The 23,860-nt window shown below is 34.8% G+C and overlaps 1 protein-coding gene across 1 annotated transcript in view; it reads right to left on the reverse strand.

Moving 5' to 3' along the window:
- The window catches only part of SOS2 (SOS Ras/Rho guanine nucleotide exchange factor 2), a 174,248-nt gene that overhangs the window by 61,973 nt on the left and 88,415 nt on the right, over nucleotides 1-23,860 (reverse strand). The window contains exons 6-9 of the mRNA XM_044659954.1: nucleotides 21,737-21,835; nucleotides 15,784-15,911; nucleotides 14,491-15,140; nucleotides 7,694-7,775 (exon numbers count right to left, since the gene is read on the reverse strand). Of these exons, the coding sequence (XP_044515889.1) occupies nucleotides 7,694-7,775; nucleotides 14,491-15,140; nucleotides 15,784-15,911; nucleotides 21,737-21,835 (959 nt within the window). The remainder of the gene's footprint in view (nucleotides 1-7,693; nucleotides 7,776-14,490; nucleotides 15,141-15,783; nucleotides 15,912-21,736; nucleotides 21,836-23,860) is intronic.

A 23,860-nucleotide genomic window follows, 5' to 3' on the forward strand; every position in this document is an offset into this window, starting at 1 on the left:
TGGAAATTGGTCTTGATCAAGGACACATGACAAAACTAGTGGAAATGCGCATGGGTAGGGGGGGGGGGGGGGGGGGGTTGAAGGGGAAAGGAGGAGCATGAGTCATGTAACCATGTTAAAAATGAATATTAATAAATGTAAAAACAAACAAACAAATAAATAAATAAATAGCTAAACAAAAAAAAAAGTCAGACACAACTGAAACAGATGAACAACATTATCTGTTAAAACACAAGCTTCTTGAGGCAGAGGTTCTATTTCTTTTTGCTTATATTTGTATCTCTGGCATGTAGCATGGTACCTGGCACATACTTAATAAATGCTTGTTGTCTGATTAAAAAAAAAATACAATCAGAGGAAGACAACAAAATCAAAACTGCTATCTAAAGCCTCAAAGTAAAATGTTAATTGGTCTTAGGACTCACTTCACCCACAAAAAAAAAATTCTAGAATACCTCAAAAAGGATTTAAAAAATCAAATAAGAAAATCATGAAAAAAGTGTCAACAGTTTATTATAAAGCAGGTACCAAAAAATAGTGAAGAAAGGGGGCAGCTGGGTAACTCAGTGGATTGAGAGCCAGGCCTAGAGACAGGAGGTCCTAGGTTCAAATCTGGCCTCAGACACTTCCCAGCTGTGTGACCCTGGGCAAGTCACTTGACCCCCATTGCCTACCCTTACCACTCTTCTGCCTTAGAGCCAATACACAGTATTGACTCCAAGATGGAAAGTAAGGGTTAAAAAAAAATAGTGAAGAAATACCACCTTAAAAAAATAGAACAGAAGGAAGCAGCTGGGTGGATCAGTGGATACAAGGCCAGATCTAGAAACAGGAGATCCTGGGTTCAAATCTTATCACAAACATTTCTTAGCTGTGTGATCCCAGGTACGTCACTTAACCCCAATTGCCTTTCTCTTACCTCTCTTGTGCCTTGGAACTGATGCTTAGTATAGATTCCTAGATAGGAGGTAAGGGTTTAAAGAAAAAAAGAATAGACAAAATGATAAAAGAGGCACAAAAATTCACTAGAGAATTCCTTAAAAAGCAGGATTAGCCAAACAGAAAAAGAAGTATAAAAGCTCACTTATAATTATAAAAATAATTCCTCAAAAATCAGAAATAGGAAATTAACTCCATGAGACATCAAGAAAGAATAAAACCAAAAGAATGGAAAAAAATTGAAGAAAATGTAAACTATCTCAATAGAAAAACAACTGACTATCAATAGATATAGGAGATATAATTTAAAAATTATTGGACAACCTGAAAGCCATGATCAAAAAAAGAGCCTAGACATCATCTTTAAGGAAATTATCAAGAAAACTGCCCTGGTATTCTAGAACCTGAGGGTAAAACAGAAGTTGAAAGAATCCACCAATCACCTACTGTAAGAGGTCCCAAAATGAAAAACATCCAGGAATATTTTAGTCAAATTCCAGAGCTCCCAGGTCAAGGAGAATATTGTGAGCAGCCAGAAAAAAAAAACAATTAAAATACCATGGAGTCACAGTCAGGATAACACAAGAGTTAGCAGCTTCTAATTAAAGGATGGGAAGGCCTGGAATATGATATACAGAGGTCAAGGGAGTTAGGATTACAACCAAGACTAGCCTACTCAACAAAATTGAGTATAATCCCTCAGGGGATAAAATAGATATTTAATGAAATAGAGGGCTTTTCGGCACTCCTGATGAAAAGACCAGAATCTGACTTTCAAATATAAGACTCAAGAAAAGCATAAAAAGGTAAACAGGAAAGAGAAATCATAAGAAATTCAATAAGATTAAACTATTTACAATCCTACATGGAAAAATATTTGTAACTCCTAACAACTTTATCAAAATTAGAAGTATACATAAATAGAGGGCATGGGTGCAAGCTGAATATGAAGAGATGAGTTCTAAAAAAACTAAGGGGTGAGAAAGAGGAATGCAATGAGAGAAGAGGAAGTAGGATGAGACAAATTATCTATTACAGTGAAAGGGAAGAAGGGAGAAGTAGAATAGAATGCTTGATCTTTATTCTCACCAGAATTGGCTCAGAGAGGGAATAACATCTCTACTCTGTTAGGTATAGAAATCTATTTTACCCTACAGGGAAGTAGGAGGGGAAGGATGAGAAGAAGGGCAGACTAGGGGAATCAGTAGTCAGAAGCAAAAATACTTCTGAGGATGGATAGGGTAAAAAGAGAGAAAGAGTTGGATAAATGAAGGGGGAGGGGAGAAATAGGACAGAGAGAAATAAATAGTAATAATAACTGTGAAAAAAATTTTACAGAAAGTTTCTCTGAAGAAGGCAACCTTTCTGAAACATAGAGAACTGAGTCAAATTTATTAGAATACAAGTCATTATCCAATTAATAAATAAATGATCAATGGGTATATACAGGCAGTTTTCAGATGAAGTAATCAAAGCTATGTATAGTCATATGAAAAATGCTCTAAATTGCTCTTGATTAGAGAAATGCACATTAAAAACAACTCTGAGGTACCACCTTACACATATCAGATTGGCTATTATGATAGAAGAGGAAAATGACAAATGTTGGAGAGGATATGAGAAATTTGAGACTTTAATGTACTCTTGGTGAAGTTGTGAAGTTGCTTCAACCATTTTGGAGAAGAATTTGGAAACTATGCTCAATGGGTTTTAAAGCTGTGCCCTTTTTTCCTTTGATCCAACAGAAATACTACTAGGTCTGTATCCCAAAAACATAAACAACAAAAAGTAAAAGGACCTATAATGTATAAAAATATTTATATCAGTTCTTTTTGTGGTGGCAAAAAAATTGGAAATAGAGAGATGCCCATAAACTAGAGAATGACTAAACAAATTATGGTATATGATTGTAATGGAATATTGTGCTATTAGAAATAATGAGCAGGATGCTTTCAGAAAAACCTGGAAGAACTTATATGACTTGATGCAAAGTGAAATGAACAGAACAAGAACATTATACATAATAACAACAATTTTTATACAACAATCAACTATGAGTGACTTGGCTATTCTCAGCAATATAATGATTCAAGATAATTCAGTTCTTATGATGAAAAATGCTATCCACCTCCAGAGAAATAACTGATAGAGTCTAAATGCAGATCAAAGCATTCTTTTTTTTAGTTTCTTTACTTTTCTTGGGGTTTTTTATTTGTGTTTTCTTTGACAGCATGAACACTATGGAAATATATTTGCATGACTGAACATATATAATCTACATCAAATTGTTTTTCTTCTCAAGAAAAGGTTAGGGGAAGGAGAAGAGTAGAGAATTTGGAATTAAAAAATTTTAAGAACTAAATGTTAAAAACTGTTTTACATGTAATTGGGGAAAAATGTTTTTTAAATGAGCAGAGTGCTTGTACCAGGGATTTTAAAAGTATTCCTGCTCTATGGAGAATGGACTGCAAAGAAAAATTTAAGTAACTAAATATGCCTTATCCTCTCCACTCACTTCCATCTAGTAAAAATAATGAAAATATACCAAAAAAAAATAAAAATAACTACTAATGGTTATATAGCACTTTGAGGTTTACATATGGCCATACAGCAATATAATAATAAAAGCAAACTGGAACAAACCAGTTGTTCATTATTTGGGGAATGGCTGAACAAACTGTGGAACACAATGAATCTAGAACAAAAGAACTATGGGAAAATTTGTATAAAATGTTGCAGAGTGAAATGACTTGAATCAGGTAACCAATTTGCCATGTGACTACAATAACATGAAGGTAAACAACTCTGAAATAACTCAAAATTTTGAAAAAAGCAGTAACCTATCATGACTTCAAAAGACTAATGATAAAACATATTTTCTACCTTTTGGTAGAAAGATGATGGACTAGAGCTAAAAAAAGAAGGTACGTATTTTTAGATATGGATATTTGTCATAAGGAATACTTGGGAGTGAGAGGAGGTAAATTGGTGAGGAATGAAAAAGAAAAAAACAATAATAAAGCATTTTAAAAGCTAAAAAAAGAAAAGAAAACATCAGATCTCTGATCAATGTAGTAACTAATCATGGCTTCAAAGAACTAAAGCATTTATGACAGGTATGGAATAAGGTATACAGATATCAGGTATGGCAAATGTGTTGGTCTGTCTTGAGAGAAGGGGTGATATAAAGTCCTGATAAATTTTCCAATAAAGGGGAGTCACAATAGTAATAAGGGAGTCACAATAGTAATAACTATTTTATGTCAAAGACATGAAGATAATTTTTTTCCCAGAAAAGTTTTTTTTTTTATTTCTTTAAATATCTAAGTAAACACATTCTCTGGAAGTGGTTGTTTTGTTGATAGGCAGTTATCTCTCTCCACCAAGAATTCAAGATGCAAAAAATAATTTTAGTCCAACTATTCAGATCTTCTCCAGTTTTTTTTCTAATTGATCACTTTCCCTTCCATTTTTTTTTGTTATTTGACTAAATATTTCCTCATTTTGGACATTCTAAGTAAACAAAGTTATTCCTCTTTGTCAGAAAAAAAGGGTTGCTTGTTTTTTAAATAAATATCTCCACTGATGACACATTATGGCACAGAGGTAAGAGAATACATATTTTGTTACCTAAGAATCAGCCTGGCTAAGAGTGGGGACTTAACTAGCTGGAGCTTATGGTGAAGAATTTTTTGGCTCTAATTAATTTCAAAGAACCAGTTCAAATTTACATTGTCTTGCACTGTAGAATTCCTTACCCATCCTGTATTCTCACACCTTTCCAAATCTCAACCCTGAATTACTCTCTACCATCCACCTTTTCAACTCCTATTCGAGTAGTGCTGGATGGTTCTAGAGGAGTTACACAACCATCCTAACTAGTTCCATTACAAATTCATGTTATTTAGTCTTAATCAAGCCCTCCCTGCAAAAAGACAATCCTTTTATTCCTGATTCTCTCAAGTTCTCCAGATGGTGCAAACATTCTCCTCTCTCAAGGCTCCCACAGCACCCCTTCCCCTTATACTCCAACTGACAGGTCTCACATAATACATTATTAAGAAATTAGAGGCTACTGATCATGAGCTCTCTCTTCTCCCTTATTTGGAACCTTAAAACTGCTTGGCATCATCTCCATTCTATTTTATTCTAGTTCCTGACAAAGAGGTGGCCTTTTTCCTAACCAAGTCCAATCCTTCTACTTGTATTGTTGATCCCATCTCTGTTGTCAGACTGTCTCCACAATCATTTCCTGCCAATTTCAAAGCTCTCTTGTATTAGTTCATTCCCTTTTTGTCCAGGTCATCTCTATCCTTGACCTGACTATCCTTGACTTGACCTACTATCTCTTACAAGCTACTGACCTGGATTTCTACTCCTATTTACCATATTCTAAAAGTGATGTCTATACTTCCTCTACTCTCACTCACTTATTCGCCCTTTAAACTTGTTTCCAACATTATCATTCAATTCAACTTGAAAAGGCTTTCTTGAAAGTTACCACTGCTTGTATTTGTCATATCTGCTGGCCTCTTCTCAATCCTCATCATTCTTGATCTTTCTCAAGCATTTGACAATGTCAAAATTTGACATATTACATCATCTCCTCCTGAATACTCTCTCCTCTCTGATTTTTGTGATATTGTTCTCTTACGTTCCCCTCTTACCTGTTTTAATCTCATTTTTTGAAGTCATCATTCTTATATCATCATCATCATTTCTATTGAATTCCCTTACTGTGGTATGCCCCCAAAGCCTTTCCTAGCTGCTTTTCTAACTTCATCAATTCCCATAGGTCTAATAATCATATCTACACAGATGACTCAGATCTACATATCTAGCCTTAGTGTTTCTCTCAGCTCTAACACTGTATCACTAAACACCTATTAGACATTTAAAATGCTGTCCCTAAAGTTTCTCAAACATAACATGTCCCACACAGAATTTATTATATTTTCCCCAAAAATCCACCTCTCTTCCAATTTTCCTTATTTCGGCTGAGAACAATGCTATTTTGCAGTTAAACAGTTTTGGAAACTTGGAAGTTATCCTTAATTCTTCACTCAATCCTATTTGACATATCCAATCAATTGTCAAATTTTGTTACTTCCACCTCTTACATTCACCCCTTTTCTACACTTATGTGGCCACCACCATAGTCCAGGCCTTCATCATCTCTCTCCCAAACTAATGCAATAGTCTCCTAATTGTCTGTCCCCTCTCCAATTCTCCACAAACCTGCCAAAGTAATATTCATAAAGAACAAGCCTAATTATGTCACTCCCCTGGCTCAATAAACTCTAGTGGCACTTAATAAACATTTAATGATTGAATGACCCTAGGACAGGGCAATTAAAACCTAATGTCAGTTTCCATTGTTTTGGTGGTTCTTTCCATTTACATCATTAGAATTGTTGTTTTCTAAGTTCTGCTTACTTCACTTTGCATCAATTTATGTCTTTTCCCTATTCTTCAGTATTCCTCATTTTCATCATTTCTTATATATCCCAGTAATAGTCTACTTATGTGTCACAGTTTGTTTATCCATTCCCCAGATGATAAGCATCTATTTTGATTCTAGCTCTTAGCTACCACAAAAAGAGCTATTATAATATTTCAGTGTTCATGAAGCTTTTCTTCCTGTTAGTGACCTTCCTTCAGGGCTATGACTAACATTGGAATGTCATGATCAAAGGGTTTGGGCATTTTAGTCACTCTATTTGTATTGCTAAAATAAATTGCTTTCCAAAGTGTTTTTACCAATTCACAGCTGTACCAACAATTCAATAATGTGCCCATCTTTCTACAATTCTTTGGCATTAACTATTATTAATTTTTTGTCATTTTTTGTCAATTTATTGTGACATTAAGCCTTAGGGTTGACTTAATTTGCATTTTCTTCTTATTAATGAATTGAAGCATTCCTTTGGATGGTCCTTGATAGTTGACAATTCTTTTGAGAATTCTTCATATATCCTTTGATCATTTATCTATTAAGAAGTGGTTTATGTTTTTAAAAGTATTAGAGATTATAAATTTTGACAAGTGCTACCCCTTAAAATGAACTGTTTACTGTTTATTTTATATGTTATGTATGTTTTATGTTTTCTTGTATACTTAAAGCTTGGGGGTTGAATGAGAGAACCTGTGAAGTCCCTTCTAATCTCTAAATCTAAGATTTTAGGAAGATGACACAGAAACTGCTTTTCACTAGGAAAAAATTAAGGTATCAGTCTTTAAAATGCTTAAAGAACATGATAAGATACCACAGAAGTGCCCCCCCCCCTTTTTTTTAAAACCCTTACCTTCTGTCTTGGAGTCAATACTGTGTATTGGCTCCAAGGCAGAAGTGTGGTAAGGGTAGGCAATGGGGGTCAAGTGACTTGCCCAGGGTCACATGGCTGGGAAGTGTCTGAGGCCAGATTTGAACCTAGGACCTCCCGTCTCTAGGCCTGACTCTCAATCCACTAAGCTACCCAGCTGCCCCAAGAAGTGCCCCCTTTTAACAGAAGTGATATGTAAATTGCCATAACATTATTCTGTAACTCCTCTCCATATGGAGACAAAGGCTAGAGATGGCTTGTGTTATGGGTAAGATCTGTTAGGAGAGAAGAAACGTACTCATGTTGGAATAACCTAATCAGGACACTCTCAGGTATTTCATGATCTGGAAATTTGGATCTGAAAACCTACATAAAGTAAAATAACTTTTTTTCAATGGTTGCTGCAAATGAAATATATGTATTTTTCTTACCGTTCAATCAATAACTTCAACAATTCCTGTGGTTTACAAAATGAACGATAGGTTGTAAGAAAAGTACGTACAAAATTGGGATCTGTAAAGTAAAATGAATAAAGATTATTTACAAAATTTCTCCAGTTTAATTAAATTAAAAGTAGAATACAGTGAGGCCACCCCTAGAGAAAGCAAATCACTTATCCATTTTTGGCCTCCTGTAAAAATGAGAATAATAGCATCTACTTCACCAGTTGTTGTAAGGATCAAATGAGACAACATTTATAAAGCACTTAACATAGTGCCTAGCACAAAGTATATTACTCTGTATAAATGCTTATTTATTTCCCCTTCCTTCCCTTCTTCCTTTCCTACCCCCCTGTAGCCTACCACTAACTTAAAAAAATATTACTTTAACTTCTCTTAAAACAAAGGCAGTGGAACTTCAGACAGATTTAGAAGAAGAGAAAAATCATATACTTTTTAATTTTTGATTATTTAAAGAACCAAAGTTGTTAATGTTTATTCCATGGGGATTGATATAAGATTCTACTCCATATTTCATATATTCAGTTGTTGATGATTATTATGAAAAAATTTTTTTAATCTCTCTTACCATAATAGTCCCATTTACAAACATCTTCAACCCTTTCTCAATCAGGTACAGAATTTTAAAGCCAACTTGTTCAATAATGTAATAAGTCTTAATTTTAAAACTCAGGTCAGGGCCACAAGAAAAAGCAATAAGTAATTGTGTATTAAGCATAGTAAATTTTCATTATTATGAAAACCAAGGGAACAGGGTTTTGGATTTCGAATCCATACTATAGTGGTCAGCACTTTTAAATATAAATTTATATAAATACCATAAAAGTGGCACTTTCTTCCTTTCATTTAACTTACACAAAACCTAAGAGCACCCTATAGTGCCTGGGTTAAATCTTGAGGGCCTAGGAATTATAAGAAGTCATTGTTCCAAAATGACATTATGATGCACAGTATGTATGACTGTGGCCAATGAGACCAATACAAGCTCCAAAGGTTCTACTGTAAGTTGGCCACATATAATTTATAAGATCACTTACCTTGGCAGAATTTCTTCCAGAGATGAACACATACATGATGAAGATGGTACACACATTGCCAGAGCTGGCTCAGTGTTTAGGAGGCTCCAAAGGAAAGTGTAAGTCAGAAAACATATTAAGCTGCCTACCAAAATGAAGCTCTACAGAGCTTTTATGCTGACATCATTAGTTTATGTTTTTGAAACCTGACAGTATACCAATGCCATGACAAGAAATTGAATGGCTTCCATTTAAATTGCCTTAGGAAGATTCTGAGATCACCTGGAAAGATAAAGTACCAGACACTGAGGTTCTTTTTATAGTTAAACTGCCAAGCATTCAAACTCCACTGTAGAGAATGCAACTCTGGTGGACTGGCCATGTTGTTCAAATGCCAAACATTTATTGTGCGAAAAGACTATTTTATTGAAAAGTCACACAAGGCAAGTGCTTACATGGAAGTCAGAAAAAGCACAAGGGCATGCTAAAGGTCTCTATGAAGAACTATGGTATCAAGTGTGAGACATGGGAAATACTGGCACAGGACCATACAACATGGAATGCCTGGATCAAAGAAGGCACTGTGCTCTGATCAAAACAGAATTTCTGTCACTTAAAAGAAACATGAAATGGGCGAATTTGGAGACATCTCCATCCCAAATGTTCATAAGAGGCAAAGGTGAGAAGGGAAAGCATACCAAGCATGAGGGACAACCTACACATAGGTATAGAGATGAGAGATGGAATGAAATTTGTGAGGAATAGTAATAAGATGAGTTGTGCTGAACTTTTAGGGGCAGAAAGGAAAGTGATATGTAGTAAGTCAACAATTGTTTATTATTCACTTACTATACTGCCAGGCATTATGCCAAGTGCTGGGGAAACAAATACAATGAAAGAAACTGTTAATATGACCACAAAGGTGGGATGGAACAAGGAGTTAAAATCAAGGTAGGGTGGCCAGGTAGGAAGAGCAAAAGATAGTTTGAGGGAATGTGCATGGGCTGATGTCCAAGCTATGTCAAAAGCTTTAGAGGAATATCACCAACATACTAATGGACCACTTATGAAGCATTTATTGAAAGATATAGCTAAGACTGGCACAAAATGGGCAAGCATAGATCAGCTGCAATATGTATCAACATCAAAGGATTAATTGTAACAATCAAGTATTTGAAAAAAAATGTAAAAACACTATTTGTAATAAAGTAACCTGGAATTTTTTAATATATGCTACTTTAAGAAGGGAAGAAAATCTATTATGTAGAAATGGTCTACATTTGAATTGATATGTTAAGAGGAATTAATTAAAGGAAATACAAGATTGGCAATCAAAAGTTGGGGCTGTCCCACTTACTCTGAAATATGTATATGATTAAGTGTTATATGAAAATATTTAAGGATTATTAAAGCTTGTACCCTAACTGTGATATTGTACAGAGGAATTCTTTTCAAAGATAGATTCTACTAAAAGAAATATAAGATCTAGTTCAACTTCAAAGTCATATAATTCACTGACTAAGGCTTTTAAGTAAAACTACCAAGCCAGTTTAATAAAAGTGCTTTATGATTATATTAAAAAATGAATCAAAATTCCCAGTGAATTAATCTTCAATATGCTTTGGTACTATATATGTTCCTGTCACAAATGTAATAATCTTTAATCTTTAAAATAATGTGTGAATATTAATATAAATTTAGTTTTGCTGTTTAAAGCACAGATATTTTTTTTTAAACCCTTGTACTTCGGTGTATTGTCTTATAGATGGAAGATTGGTAAGGGTGGGCAATGGGGGTCAAGTGACTTGCCCAGGGTCACACAGTTGGGAAGTGGCTGAGGCCAGGTTTGAACTTAGGACCTCCTGTCTCTAGGCCTGACTCTCACTCCACTGAGCTACCCAGCTGCCCCCTAAAGCACAGATATTTTTAATGAAATGATTAGTATTTGAGATTAGCATTTGCTAATACTAGAGTATACTAACAAAAGTCATAGCAAAGTTTTATAGCTAAGAGGAGATATTGCAAAGAGGAGGCAACATGGACTTTAGGTTAGCAATATCTATTAGGCCTCCTCCATTATATGAGTTAAACTAGTTCCTTTCTAAAAAGCAAGGAAGCTGTCCCCACGACTTAACTGAATAAGTAGCTAAAGTTTAAGCTGTTTAGCTGTTCACACAGCTTCCTGGTAGCCATGTTGTTAAGGCTTCCTGGTCATGGTAAGGCATATAAAGGTCTGTCAGTGAGGAGGTGGGGTCCTTTAAACTTGGTAGATATTTCAAGGCCACCAGAGTGACCATAATCAACCCTTCTGGGAGGTGAGCTAAATCTAAATCCTTGTTGAATATTCATTCCATGCTATGGTTAAGTAACTATCTTTTTGGTAACTATTAGTTACTACAGGACCTGTAGTTGGGGTGAGACCCAGACTTTAAAACTTAGATTTAAATCCTGTCTCACAAGATTTGTGATCCTTGGCTTCCCTAAGTTCTCTTTCCTGTAAAATAAGGGGGCTAGAATCTATTTCTAAGGTACCTTCTAGCTCTAAATTTTCTATCTAAAACAACAATATAATCACTAGCATTTGTATAGCACTTTCAGGTTTGTAAAGCACTGTTCGTGTTATCTTATTTGATCCTCACAACAGTCTTGCAAGGTAGATGCTATTATTCTCAGTTTACTGATGAGGAAACTGAGGCTAAAAGAAATGAAGTGACTTGTCCAAGATATGGTAGGACTTGACCTCAGGTCTTCCTGGTTCCAAATCCAGTGTTCTTCCCTACTGCTTCACCTAAAACTGAGGCCCTTTATTTTTATTTTTTCTTTTTAAATTAAATTTAATTGATTAATTAAGAACATTTTTCCATGGTTTACATCAGTGATTCCCAAAGTGGACAGCCACTTGGAGGGGGTCTTTCTAGGTCTCTAGCCTCTAGAGGTCTCTGGACAGGAAATCTCTGGACTGGGAAATCTCTGGGTGGGCGGTGAAGGGAGGCAGGGAGGTCTATGAATAAGGGTAGGAAGAATCTGAATATTTCCTGAAGACTGTGAGAGCTAGTGCATCACCAAACACTGGTAGTGAGAAAGCTGAGAGAATAAGATCACCAACACAGCTGCATCAATAGCAGTCCCTATTCTCTGGCTTGGCTGTGGCCAGGCTGGGACAGAGGTATAGTGGAGAATAAAGATCCAGCTTCTACTAGATCAGTGATTCCCAAAGTGGGTGCTACTGCCCCCTGGTGGGTGCTGCAGCGATCCAGGGAGGCAGTGATGGCCACAGGTGCATTTATCTTTCCTATTCATTGCTATTAAAATTAAAAAACATTAATTTCTAGGGGGCTAAATAATATTTTTTCTGGAAAGGGGGCAGTAGGCCAAAAAAGTTTGGGAACCACTCTACTAGATCAATAGCCTCCAGTCCTGATTGTCAACTAGTTTTAGATAATAGGTTAATAGGGTCTCCAAACCCCAATCCTTGTCCTGTTTATCCTTTCCCTGATTATAGATAAAAAGAGTTTAACAAGTACCTTCCTGAGTGGTCTTTATGTCACGACCCTTGGGGAGGGAGTTAACCCAGTCAGATACCAAACGTAATCCAAGGCAAATCAAAGCCCTATATTAATCTATCCAACCCCAGGTTGAACCATCTAGCTTTTCGAGGGTCCTCCCTGGGCAACTGTTAGAGAAAAGGGAAAATTATAACAACTATTAAGGGTGATAAGGATTGGTGTTCTTCCATCATCTGCAGCTAGGGAGAATACAGATAGATACATTCACATCACTGTATATCTATATCTCCTTAGGACCCCCCTTTTTGTTTATAACACTATGAGTTGATAAATTTATGAAATGGAACAGGCATACCTGCTTCATTGGGTATTTGCCAGAAAAGACTATGATGGTGGCAGGATAAAAGGCCCTAATCACACAGAGTGTATAGGGCAAATGGTACAATAAGTACTAAGACAAATGGCAAAACAATGATTGGGGAAAGGGGATTTGGTGGTGAGGAAAGGCAGATAGTATAGCAAAATAGATGAGGAAAAGGATAGGCACAGAGTATCACTCATATATCCATAGGTTAAAATTAAGAAGCACTCAATGGCATGGACCCAATGATGATGGAAGAATGCTCAGGAGGGCAGGGGATGGAGGGCTTTGAAGTCTCATATTTATAGGGTTATGGGGGGAGGGGCATTAATTTTTATCTGTGCCAACTTAGGGTTAGTTCATTAAATATCCTAATCATCTCAAAGTTGTCAGTAACATCTGGTGTTCTACTGGTCTTACTGTGGCTGTCCGGAATTTGAGCTTTACATAACACAGGACCAAAAGGCCCTAACAGCTGGCTTCCCCTGACTTAGCACATATTACTGAGGTGTGACTTTTGGTTAATATATGAGACAAATTATCCTCCTTTGACCATTAGAACAGTTTGTATGTGATTTTCAGATTCCTCTTTGCAATCTTACTTCCTGCTACCACTACTTTATACTGGTTCTTATAAACTTAATATATTGATTAGAAGGGAGAAAGGATATTCAAGGGGACCAGACCAAGATGACAATTTTAACACAAACTAACTATTTCAAAATGGATGTCCCATATGCATATGAAATTTTGTTGGTCCAAAGAGAACTCATTATCTTTCACCCCAAGTACTCCTCTCTTAACTTCCTTATTTCTGTGGCAAATACTACCACCAAACTTCAAAAACTTGAGAGTAATTCTTACTTATCCCATTCCACATGTCAAGTCAGTTGCCAAATTGTGTAGACTGTTGTCTTCATAGTATTTCCAATACATCAAGAGGTATTTATTAAGCATTTACTATGGCCTGGAATTATGCTAAGCGCTGGGAATAAAATAAAATAAATGGAACGATCAGAAAGGCAGAAAGAAAACCAGGAAGGTATAGTATCATAAAAATCTAGAGAGAGGAGTATCCAGAAAAAGAGTAGTAAAGAGTTTTAAATGAAGCAGATAAGTTGAGAAGGATGAGGCCCAAGAAAAGACCATCAGGTCTGGAAATTAAAATATCATTGCTAATTCTGGAGAGAGCAGTTTCAGTAGTAATGAGATCAGAAGCCACATTACAAAGGATTGAAGAATGAGAGAAGTGGAAACAGTGAGTAAAGATAGTTTTTTCTAGGAGCAAGAAAAGGAAGAGATACATAGCTTATACTCATATGGCTACCACCCTACAGCAGGCCTTTATTACCTCTCTCCTACATTAATGCAATGGCCTTCTAATTGGTCTTCCTGCCTTAATTCTTTCCCCTTTCTGATCTATTTCCAAATTACTATCAAAGTGATATTCTTAAAACATGTCTGACCATGGCCCAATCTGTTCAATAAACTTCAATGGCTAAATATATACAGGATAAAATGCAAAAACCTCTATTTAGCATTTGAATTATGCATATAATTTGCATCTATCTTTGTTGTTGGCATTGAGTTGTTTCAGTTGTGTCCAACTCTGTGACTCAATTTTTTGGATTTTCTTGGCAAAGATACTGGAGCGGTTTGACATTTCCTCCTCCAATTCATTTTACAGATGAGGAAACTGAAATAAAGAAAGTTAAGTGATTTACCCAGTCACAAAGCTCATAAAGGTTTGAGTCAGATTTGAACTCAGGAAGAGGAATCTTCTTAACTCCAGACCATTCTATCCATTTTGCCACTTAGCTGCCTCAACTAAACAGTTTAATTATTTTTGTCCTGCCCTTTATACCTATAAACATAGACACGTACCTGCATACATATGGTAGGTTAGTCTTTCAATTAATTTCACCACAGTTCCTCCTTTAATGATTGGGATTCCACTTTGAGAATTGTCTTCAAAAACAATATTTTCTTCAGAGTCTTTGACAACAAAGCGATAAACTTCTGGACTTGGCAATCTCAATGGTTGTTCATTTTCTTCTTTTAATAATACTGAATCTAGCATTCGATCTAGTGTACTACGATACTGAAGAGAAATCAAGGCTGCCATCCAATTATTTTTCTCTTCAGTAGATTTAGCAGCAAATATAATGCTGTTTTCATCTTTGGAAATCAACTCAAAGGCATGCTTGTACTCACAAGTGTCATCTTTGTCACAGATTTGTACTTTCCTCATGATAAATTTTTCTTTCAATCTATATTCTGCATTGCTATAACCTGGAATCCTGGATTGTCCATGATTAGTTTTGCAGCTAATCATTAAGCCATCAAAAAGAAAAATATGACGTTCATGCTTAGCTCCTATTCTCATCAATGGACCTTCCATAATAAATTCATTACAACACTGGCCAATATCTTTGCCTTCCCATCCATCAATATTTTTTTGAATTTCATTCATTTTTTTAATGGCTAGGTGCTTGCTCCGTAACTGACGGTTATAAAATCGACAAACAGGATCCCTATAAAATTTTAAAAAAAGTTTTTCCAGTTACTGTTAAATCATATCTAAAACAAGTAAAGACTATATACATAAGAGCTCCTACCAAATTACCAAAGTTGTATCAACTCACGTTAATTCAATTACAAAACAAAATTAAGTATAATATTACCTTTCAAAATTTCACTGACACAAAGGGTAATTTTAACAAGTCATTTCCACTATGCCTCAGATTCCTTAATTGTGAGATGAGAAAAATGGCCTGTTATGCACTATATACATAATGTTATAATTGAAGATTATAAAGAATATTGAGCTTCTTACACATCAGCTACAGAAAATTGTAAAATATACTTTATAGAATAATGATGTAAATACTGAAGTACAATTTAAAGGCAAATATTTAAATCATTTTCGGTATCTGGGAAAGTCATGCAAAGTCAGCTTAGGAACTTAAACCATTTAATTAAACATTTAATTCTCAATGGTGACAGTCTGATTTTTTAAATTGTTGGATATGTCTACCATCACCCAAGAAAGATACGTGTTCAGTGTCAGAATTGAAACAAAAAACTATTGCTATTAATCATACTTGGTCAGAAATCTAGAAATTAAATCCAAGTATAGTTCATGGATCCTTCATGCATTTTATAATCTGAACTCACGCAGGTCGCCGCCTAGGTGAATGCTTGTTGCAAATCCGTTCCATGCTACATCGGAAATTAAGAAGAGCAGTAATAGCTTGTTTCAAACATTCTCTGTCTTCTTGTTCTTCACTGCATTCTTGCAATTGCTAAGTTGAAAAACACAAAATAAATTTTGTATTTTGGTTTTTTATCCTCAACTTCAAGAATAACAAAAATACATAAAAGCAAAGACAAAAGAAAAAACTATCATCGAACTAAAAGATTTTTTTTTAATCGAAGGCAAACAGAATATATTCAACACAGAGAAATTAGAGTTGGAAGAGACTTCTAGCCCTAGTCATACCCAACAGGAAACCCCAATATCACAAACCTGACAAGTAGTCATCCAGCCTCACTTAAAGACTTCCAAGAAGAGAAATTCCATCCATTTTCAAAGGCAGATCATTCCACTTTTTGACAGCTCTAATTGTTAAAAAGTTTTTCTTGAAATTGAGCAGCTTGAATTTGCCTTTTTACAACTTCCATCTCTTGATCCTACTCTCTGGGATCAAATGAAATGTCTAGTCCCTCCTAGACAAATAATGTTCAAATACTTGATGATAGCTATCTTATCCCCCTGAGTTTCCTCTTCTATGTCATACTAAACCTAACCAGTTCCTTTCATTGATTCTTATGACATAGCCTCAAGGGTCTTCCATCACCCAGATGACCCTCATCTGAACATTCTGCAGCTAATCAGTAATATAATCCCAATATTACTAATGAGGTCTATCAAGGGTAGAGTACAAAGGAATTATCACTTCCCACTTCTTAGAATACATTACTTTCTTAACATAATCCAAAGTTACATTAGCTTTTTTTTTTTGGCTGCCAATATTAACTCATAATTCATATTTAGTCCATTAAAACCACAAGGATCTTTTTCAGAACGGCTTTCTATCCATGACTCTCTCTTCTTATATTGTTTAGCTATCCCTCCCAGAATTGTGTCATCTCAAAATCAGATAAGCATTTAATTATTCCTTTATCCAAATCACTGATAAAATATTAAATAGCATAAAACTAAAGGCTTTCCCCTGGAGACCTCTCTGAAAACATTGCCAGCTACTCCTTGAGACATTCACCCAACCAGTTCTGAAGTCATCTAGTTTTGTTATCATTTAGTCCAATGGTTGGCACAGTGTGATCTGAGAGCCAAATCCAGCCCTCTCTTGTTTTTGTATGGCCAAAAAGCTCAGAATGGTTTTTATAATTTTTAATACAATAAAATCTAACTTGGAAATACAACACCATTCCTAGCTTGCTACATAGCATTTGACCAGCAGGCTGAAGCTGCCAACCCCTAATTTAGTCCATAATATTGTGCTTCTTCACAAAAATAGAATATGACACCTTCTCAAAAATCCAGGTAACCCATAACCACAGCATTCTCCCCCATATGCTAGTTTAGTAATCATGTCAAAAAAGGAAATGAAGTTAGTCTAGTATGACAAAACCAAACCAGCTTTCTGTAATTATCATTTCCTTTTCTAGATGCTGGCTAATCATCTCTTTAATAATACGTTTTAGAATTTACCCAAGAATCAAAGTCAAGCTCACTAGGCTTTCTTTGCAAATTGTTTTTCTTCTCTCTCTCTTTTTCATAAAACTGGGATATTTACACTTCTCCAAACTTATGATAATTGTCTAGTTTCCCACAAACTTTCAAATCACACTGACAATGGCTCAGTAATCACATCTATTTGTTCTTTCAGAAGCTGAGGATGTAGCTTATCTCAGCAACAGGTGACTTGAATTCATCAAGGTAGATAATGCTACTCTTTACTATTAACTCCTTACTAATCTTGTGTTTCGAGTCCCAGCTAGTCATTTTATTGTCATTTCTAATATAAAAGTCATTCTCCTTTACAGAGAAAACAGAAAAAATATTACGTATACAAATGTACTTTTACAAAATAACTTTTCCATAGTCCCCTTTTCTTTTCTTTTTGTTTTTAAAGACCTTCTGCCTTGGAACCAATACTGTAAAAGCAGCAAGGGCTAGGCAATGGGAGTAAAGTGACTTGCCCAGTGTCACACAGCTAGGAAGTGCCTGAGGGCAGATTTGAACCCAGGCCCTCCTGTCTCTAAATCCACTGAGCTACCAAGCTTCTCCCTCCTTAGTGCCCTTCTCTTGAACCCAACTACTATAGATATAATATATTCCACATTTTAAATCAGGAGGAAAGGCTAACTGTAGAAGAGATTTCATTGCTTTCCACAAAAACAAAACTATGGGGTTTTTTTTAAGTGCCAGAAAATTCAAAATGATGTTAATTAATTTCTACTAGTTATTGTCAGTAAAAGGGACAAAAAAACACTAAAAAAGAAACATATCTAGTTCTATGTTTCATAACAAACCAAAATGTCTCTCTCTACCGGTGACTTGATTGCATGAGTTCTAATATTTTTAATAAACTCCATAAAGTCCATATTAAGAACCATGGTAATAAGCATTTTTGTGTTAGCAAGTGACTGAAACCAAGGAGACTGAGGAATAACAATACAAAATGTGGCACATGATTGTAATGCAATATTATTGGATATAAGAAAAAAAGAATGTAATAAATACAAAGAAGCCAAAAAACTGAATTGATGCAAAGTGAAATAAGCAATGGAAAGCAATATAATGTCAATGGAGAGAATACACAAATAAAGTAGTTAAAACTGAATACTACAGAATCATAAAGCTAATCTGTGGCTCCAAAGAAGGAATATGAAAAGATATCTCCCCCTATTCCACTAAAGAGCTACGGGGTTTATAGATATGCAACATTGTTTTGTCATTTTTTTAATAATGTTTTTGCCAATTAAAAAAAATCTGTTATAAAAGATGGCTCTCTGGGAATAGGTTAAGATGGAGGGGGAAATCTAGGCAATATAAAAGGAAATATATCAGTAAAAATCTATTAAAAATAAAGAAAATTTTCTTCTTGTGTCCTAAAGCTTTATTTCTTCCCTTGATTCCTATGCAACCCAACACCTAAGCCAAACTACATGGCAGTCATTCAAAGTCCTGACCAGTACACTGGCAAAGTTCTAATATCATTCCATTAAAGAAAATGACTGCACAGAATAATCTTGTGTTTTTGCAAATTTCCTGCCCCAGCTTTCTTGGACAAGGCTGATCTTTTGTTCAGACTATAGTAGCTTAGGCTCCTTTATTTTTTTCTTTGTTTTAAATTTTTTTTTAAAGATATAGGCAAAGTTAAAGTCTTTATACATGTAATCCAGTATAGTATGAAAGTGCTAAGCAGTCTCTCTGATCTCCAAGATATCCAATCTGCTACTAAGTCTTGTTGATTCTACCTTTGCAGAATCTCTTATATATGTCTCTTATCTCTCCTCTGACAACGCTGCCACCTTGATACAGACCCTCACAGCTGGACTATTGCTGGAACCTTCTGGTTGGTCTTCCTGTTTCAAATATCTTCTCATTTAAATCCATCTTCCCTTCAGTTGCTAAACTTAGGTTCCTAAAAAGGGGATGAGATCATGAATGCCCTCCTACTGAACTATACTCCAAAGGCTCCCTATTACTTCCAGAAAGAAATATAAGATCCTCTAGTTGGCTTCTGAAGCCCTTCATAACCTCTTCCCTTCTTATCTTTACTTTACTTTTATACTTTACTTCCTTCCATGTACTCTACAATTCAGAAGCACTTGCCTCTTCACAGTTTCTCATATATGAAGTTTCATATGCTAAGTTGGTACATTTTCATGAATTGTTCCTATGTCTAGAATGTTCTTCCTCCTCACTTCCTTGGTTTTCTTTGAATCTCAGCTTCTTTAATGCTAGTGCTTTCTTTCTGAGACTACCTTCAAACTACCCTATATATCTTGTATATACTTAGTTGTTTACATACTATCTCCTTTCCTCCCAATGGAATGTGAGTTCCTTGAAGTCAGGGAATATTTTTCATCTTTCTTATCCTTAGTGCTTAACACAGAGCACATAGTAAACACTTAATAAATGCTTGTTAGCTAATTCAGCGGTAGGAAGAAGTGAGAAAGAAACAAGAGGCAAGTCAAACCAGCACTTGAACAGCATGCCCCTTCCGACAGATGGAGACAGTTTCAAACCCTTATCCAACAGCATCTGGAGCAGTAAGTCGAGTGCCCTCAGCCACCGTGCTAAGAGGTGGGGTGGGGGAGCAGAAGGGCATCCTGGCAACTGTTTCTGCAGTTGCTACTGCAATAGCTACTGGAAAGTGCAGAAAAGAAAGCTCTTAACACCAAAGCCCAGCTTCAGAAATTAATACGATTTTATCAGTGGAAATGAAATTTTAAAAGAGGCACTGTTATGCTTTGTGATCTCATTAATGTGATTATGGATGGAAATTCTCCAACTCCATTTTCTCATCCTATGCATTCACTGTCTATGTCCTCCAATGTCCTCCAAAGAAGATCAACCCAGTGTGGTAGATGTCCTGTTCTAGGTTTTGTTTTGTTTGTTTTTTAAACATTTCGGATACCAGTAGTGGATTTGTACTTTCATTCGTTATCCCTTGCTCTTGCCACATGACTAAACCATCTCCTTTTTCAATCTTATTATTTCCCAGATGGTATCACTTAAGTCATTTTTTTAATTTCATGTTAGGTATGCTGGTAGTGGCTAACCTTAACTATGGGAAGAAAGCATGTATGTCATCAAACTTTTAATTCTTACAAAACTTCCTACAAACATAACTTTCTAGGCCATCCCCATCATTAGCTAAGGTTCTTCTGAAATGGATGTGATAGCTACCATCATAACATATACACATACCTTGGCAAATTCCTTCACCCTGTTTATGTCTGAGGACTGGGGAAAAAACATATAAAGTCTGAAGTGGAGAAAGACAATGAAGAGAGAGACCTGATACCAGTTAAGTGGCACCAAAGGTTATCACTGACACCAAATAGCAAGGTTGACTACATACTGAAATTTTAACTTTAAAATTTTAGAAGACAAACAAATAAAAAATTCCAAGATGATTTATAATGGGACTCTAATCCTTAAAAAAAAAAGTTATGTCTGCCTTTTAATGATCTCTAATTCAATTAAATAACAACAATAACAAAGCTAACAAAAGACATTTATGTGTGTATATGTAATATATAATAGTTACTGCACAAAGAGACAAAAATGAAATATCAAACATTGACATTCTAAGTTTTAATAATTAATATTTATGAAGTATTGTGAAGTTTGAAAAGCATTTTTATTATTTTACCTCTGTGTGAGGTATGTATTACATGTATTACTGTAATCATTTTATGGGTAAGGAACATAAGTTTAGTTATTTCTCAATTTGTCCATGGTCACTGAACTCAGGATAAGTAATTTGTCCAAGATAAATATTAGAGCAGTTAGGTGGCATGATGGAGAGAGCACTGGTACTGGAGTCAGGAAGACATGACTTCAAATCTGGCCTCAGACACTTATTAGCTGTTATTCTGTCCTAAGAAGAGTAGCAAGAGCTAGGCAAATGGGTTTAAGTGACAGCTAAGAAGTATCTGAAAACAGATTTGAACCCAGGTCCTCTCAATTCCAGGCCTAATGATCTATCCACTGTGCTTCCTATCTGACCCCAGGTCTCATTTTAAATTAGCAAGTTAAAGTTTCCATGCAAATCAGTTATGAGATTGAGCCCATGAGTGGAGGCCCTTACCCTCCAGACTAAGCAAAACAGGGAGACACAGTCTCAAAAAAAAAAAAATTTAGAATAATCTTTTCTATACCTACCCTCATAGAAATAATGTGAAGAATTTACTCTGAGAACCCTAGAAGTCATATATTTAAGATATTTTGGGTCCAATTTGTTTTTGTTCAAATAATAAATAATAATAATGCTCATAGTACTTACACAATTTAGTATTAAAATCATTTTTCAAACTTAAAAAAATGTAAGGAAAAAGTTTCCATATTTATATAAGTTTATATTCTTACCTCTAATAATTCAAAGTAGTGTGAACAATGGTAAACTGGTACTAGCATAAGGCGTGGAAGAACATACCGTACAGCTTCCTTAAAGCCATCTGCAATGGACTAGAAAGCAAAATGAACTTATTTGAATTTTCATGTGTAAAATATACAGAATATAGCAAGACTATAACAGAATGCAAACTTATCAAAAAGAAATAAAAATTTAAACTGAAGATCTGAAAGGAAAAATGAACTTCTATTATCCTGAGAAAATCATCTTCTATAACTACAAATACTATTTTTGTTAACTTTAAAATACTGATTTCTTAAATTGTTATTGTTTCTCATAATAAAGAATAAAGACCAAGAAACTAAAATAAACCCCTAAATAAGATACAAAAATGGAGAAGATTATATCTAATAACTGCTGTAGAAACAGTTAAGATTTATATTACTGGTATCAGATTTGGGTTTAGAAGATCTAGGTTTGCAACATAAGCTACAACACAATAATCCTATGACTAAGTCAGATAACCCATTAACCGCAAGCTCCCCATCTATCCCATCTTACAGATTTAAGGGAAAGTATGCAAATATGTAAATGAATCATTATTAATAGAAGCAGTCACAGTAATATTGACTTACATACACGGTTTAATTTTAATGTGTATAAGGTATAGTTGAATTTTAATGAGAACTGAGGTGATACTTCAGAATTAATTTTTGTTTAATATAAATTGTGGCTTCCAACAAAAAAAACAAACTTGCAAGATGAAATTTTTAAAAACCATGTGACTGAAACTAGAGAACTGAAAAGTATGGGAAGACTTAGAACCAAGAAAACAAACTAGAGAACGAAAACAATGTAAATGGAAAAAGAAAATGGAATGCTATGGAATTATAATGACCAGGTTAACCAGTTTTTTCACAGAAGTAGAGGCAAACTAAGGAATGTATAACATTGTATATTTGTGAGAGATTTAATTTATGTGTTTGTTAGTTTTGTATTACAGTATTTGTTACTACTATTATATCTGTTAGGTTCAAATCTGACCTCAAACATTTCCTAGCTGTGTGACCCTGGGCAAGTCACTTTGACCCCCATTGCCTAGCCCTTAACACTCTTTTGCCTTGTAACCAATAACTAGTACTGATTCTAAGACCAAAGGTAAGGGTCAAAAAAAAAAAAATGTAATAGAGTCACTAGCACTAGTATTTATCGAAGACTATGAAAATGAAATTTGATAATGAGAGATTTCTCTTATTTAGTAAACAAAGATAGAGGCTCAAAGTTAATTAAGGAGATATTTTTTATATTTTGGAAATTAGAATTTCCAGATTTCTAATTTCATGCCATAGTTCTTAACTGCTTTTTAAGCCTACTGAAAGAATTAATAAGGTATCATACCATCAACAGGCTAAGAGTTGAGGTTTTGTTTGTTTATTCCTGACAGTATCCCAACAGAGATATTGATTAAGAGCCTCATACCCAGCATGTGACAAAGGGACTACTATAAATGACTTCGCAAAAAAGCCTACTATCCTACTATCTACTATTCCACTGAGTGAAAATCTATTAGCATTTTACCTTTTCCCTGCTGTTTTTATGTCTAGGCCTCCTCATTACTTTTACAATTGCTATTTTTTTAAGTCCACAGGAAGAGGGAGATTACAAGCTCATTTACTACCCTATCTTATACTCTAGTAAGTTATAATTCATAACCAGTTACAATATGCTCAAAATTCTTTTCCTTAGTTTTTCTTATTGCTAGTTTTTTCTATAATCCAGGCAATGAAAACAGTGATTATACTATTTATACTCTATATAAAATTTCACCCAGATTTAGCAGCCTTACAAATAATAAGTGTTTTAAAAAATATATTAAATTATAATTGAAATTGAATTTTGAATTTCACTTTGCTACTTCTAATAGTAATGCAATGATCTAGGACAATCTCAAGGGACTTATGAGAAAGAATGCTATCCATATCGAGAGAAAGAACTATGAGAGAAGAAACACAGAAGAAAAACATATGATTTATCACTTCTTTATATGAGTATAGGCCTTGGGATTTTGGTTTTTTTAAACTATTATATTAAAAAAATGAATAATATTGAAGTAGGTATTGAGTGATAATACATGTATA

The sequence above is a fragment of the Gracilinanus agilis genome, chromosome 2 (genome assembly GCF_016433145.1).
Source record: "Gracilinanus agilis isolate LMUSP501 chromosome 2, AgileGrace, whole genome shotgun sequence".
Classification (NCBI taxonomy): domain Eukaryota; kingdom Metazoa; phylum Chordata; class Mammalia; order Didelphimorphia; family Didelphidae; genus Gracilinanus; species Gracilinanus agilis.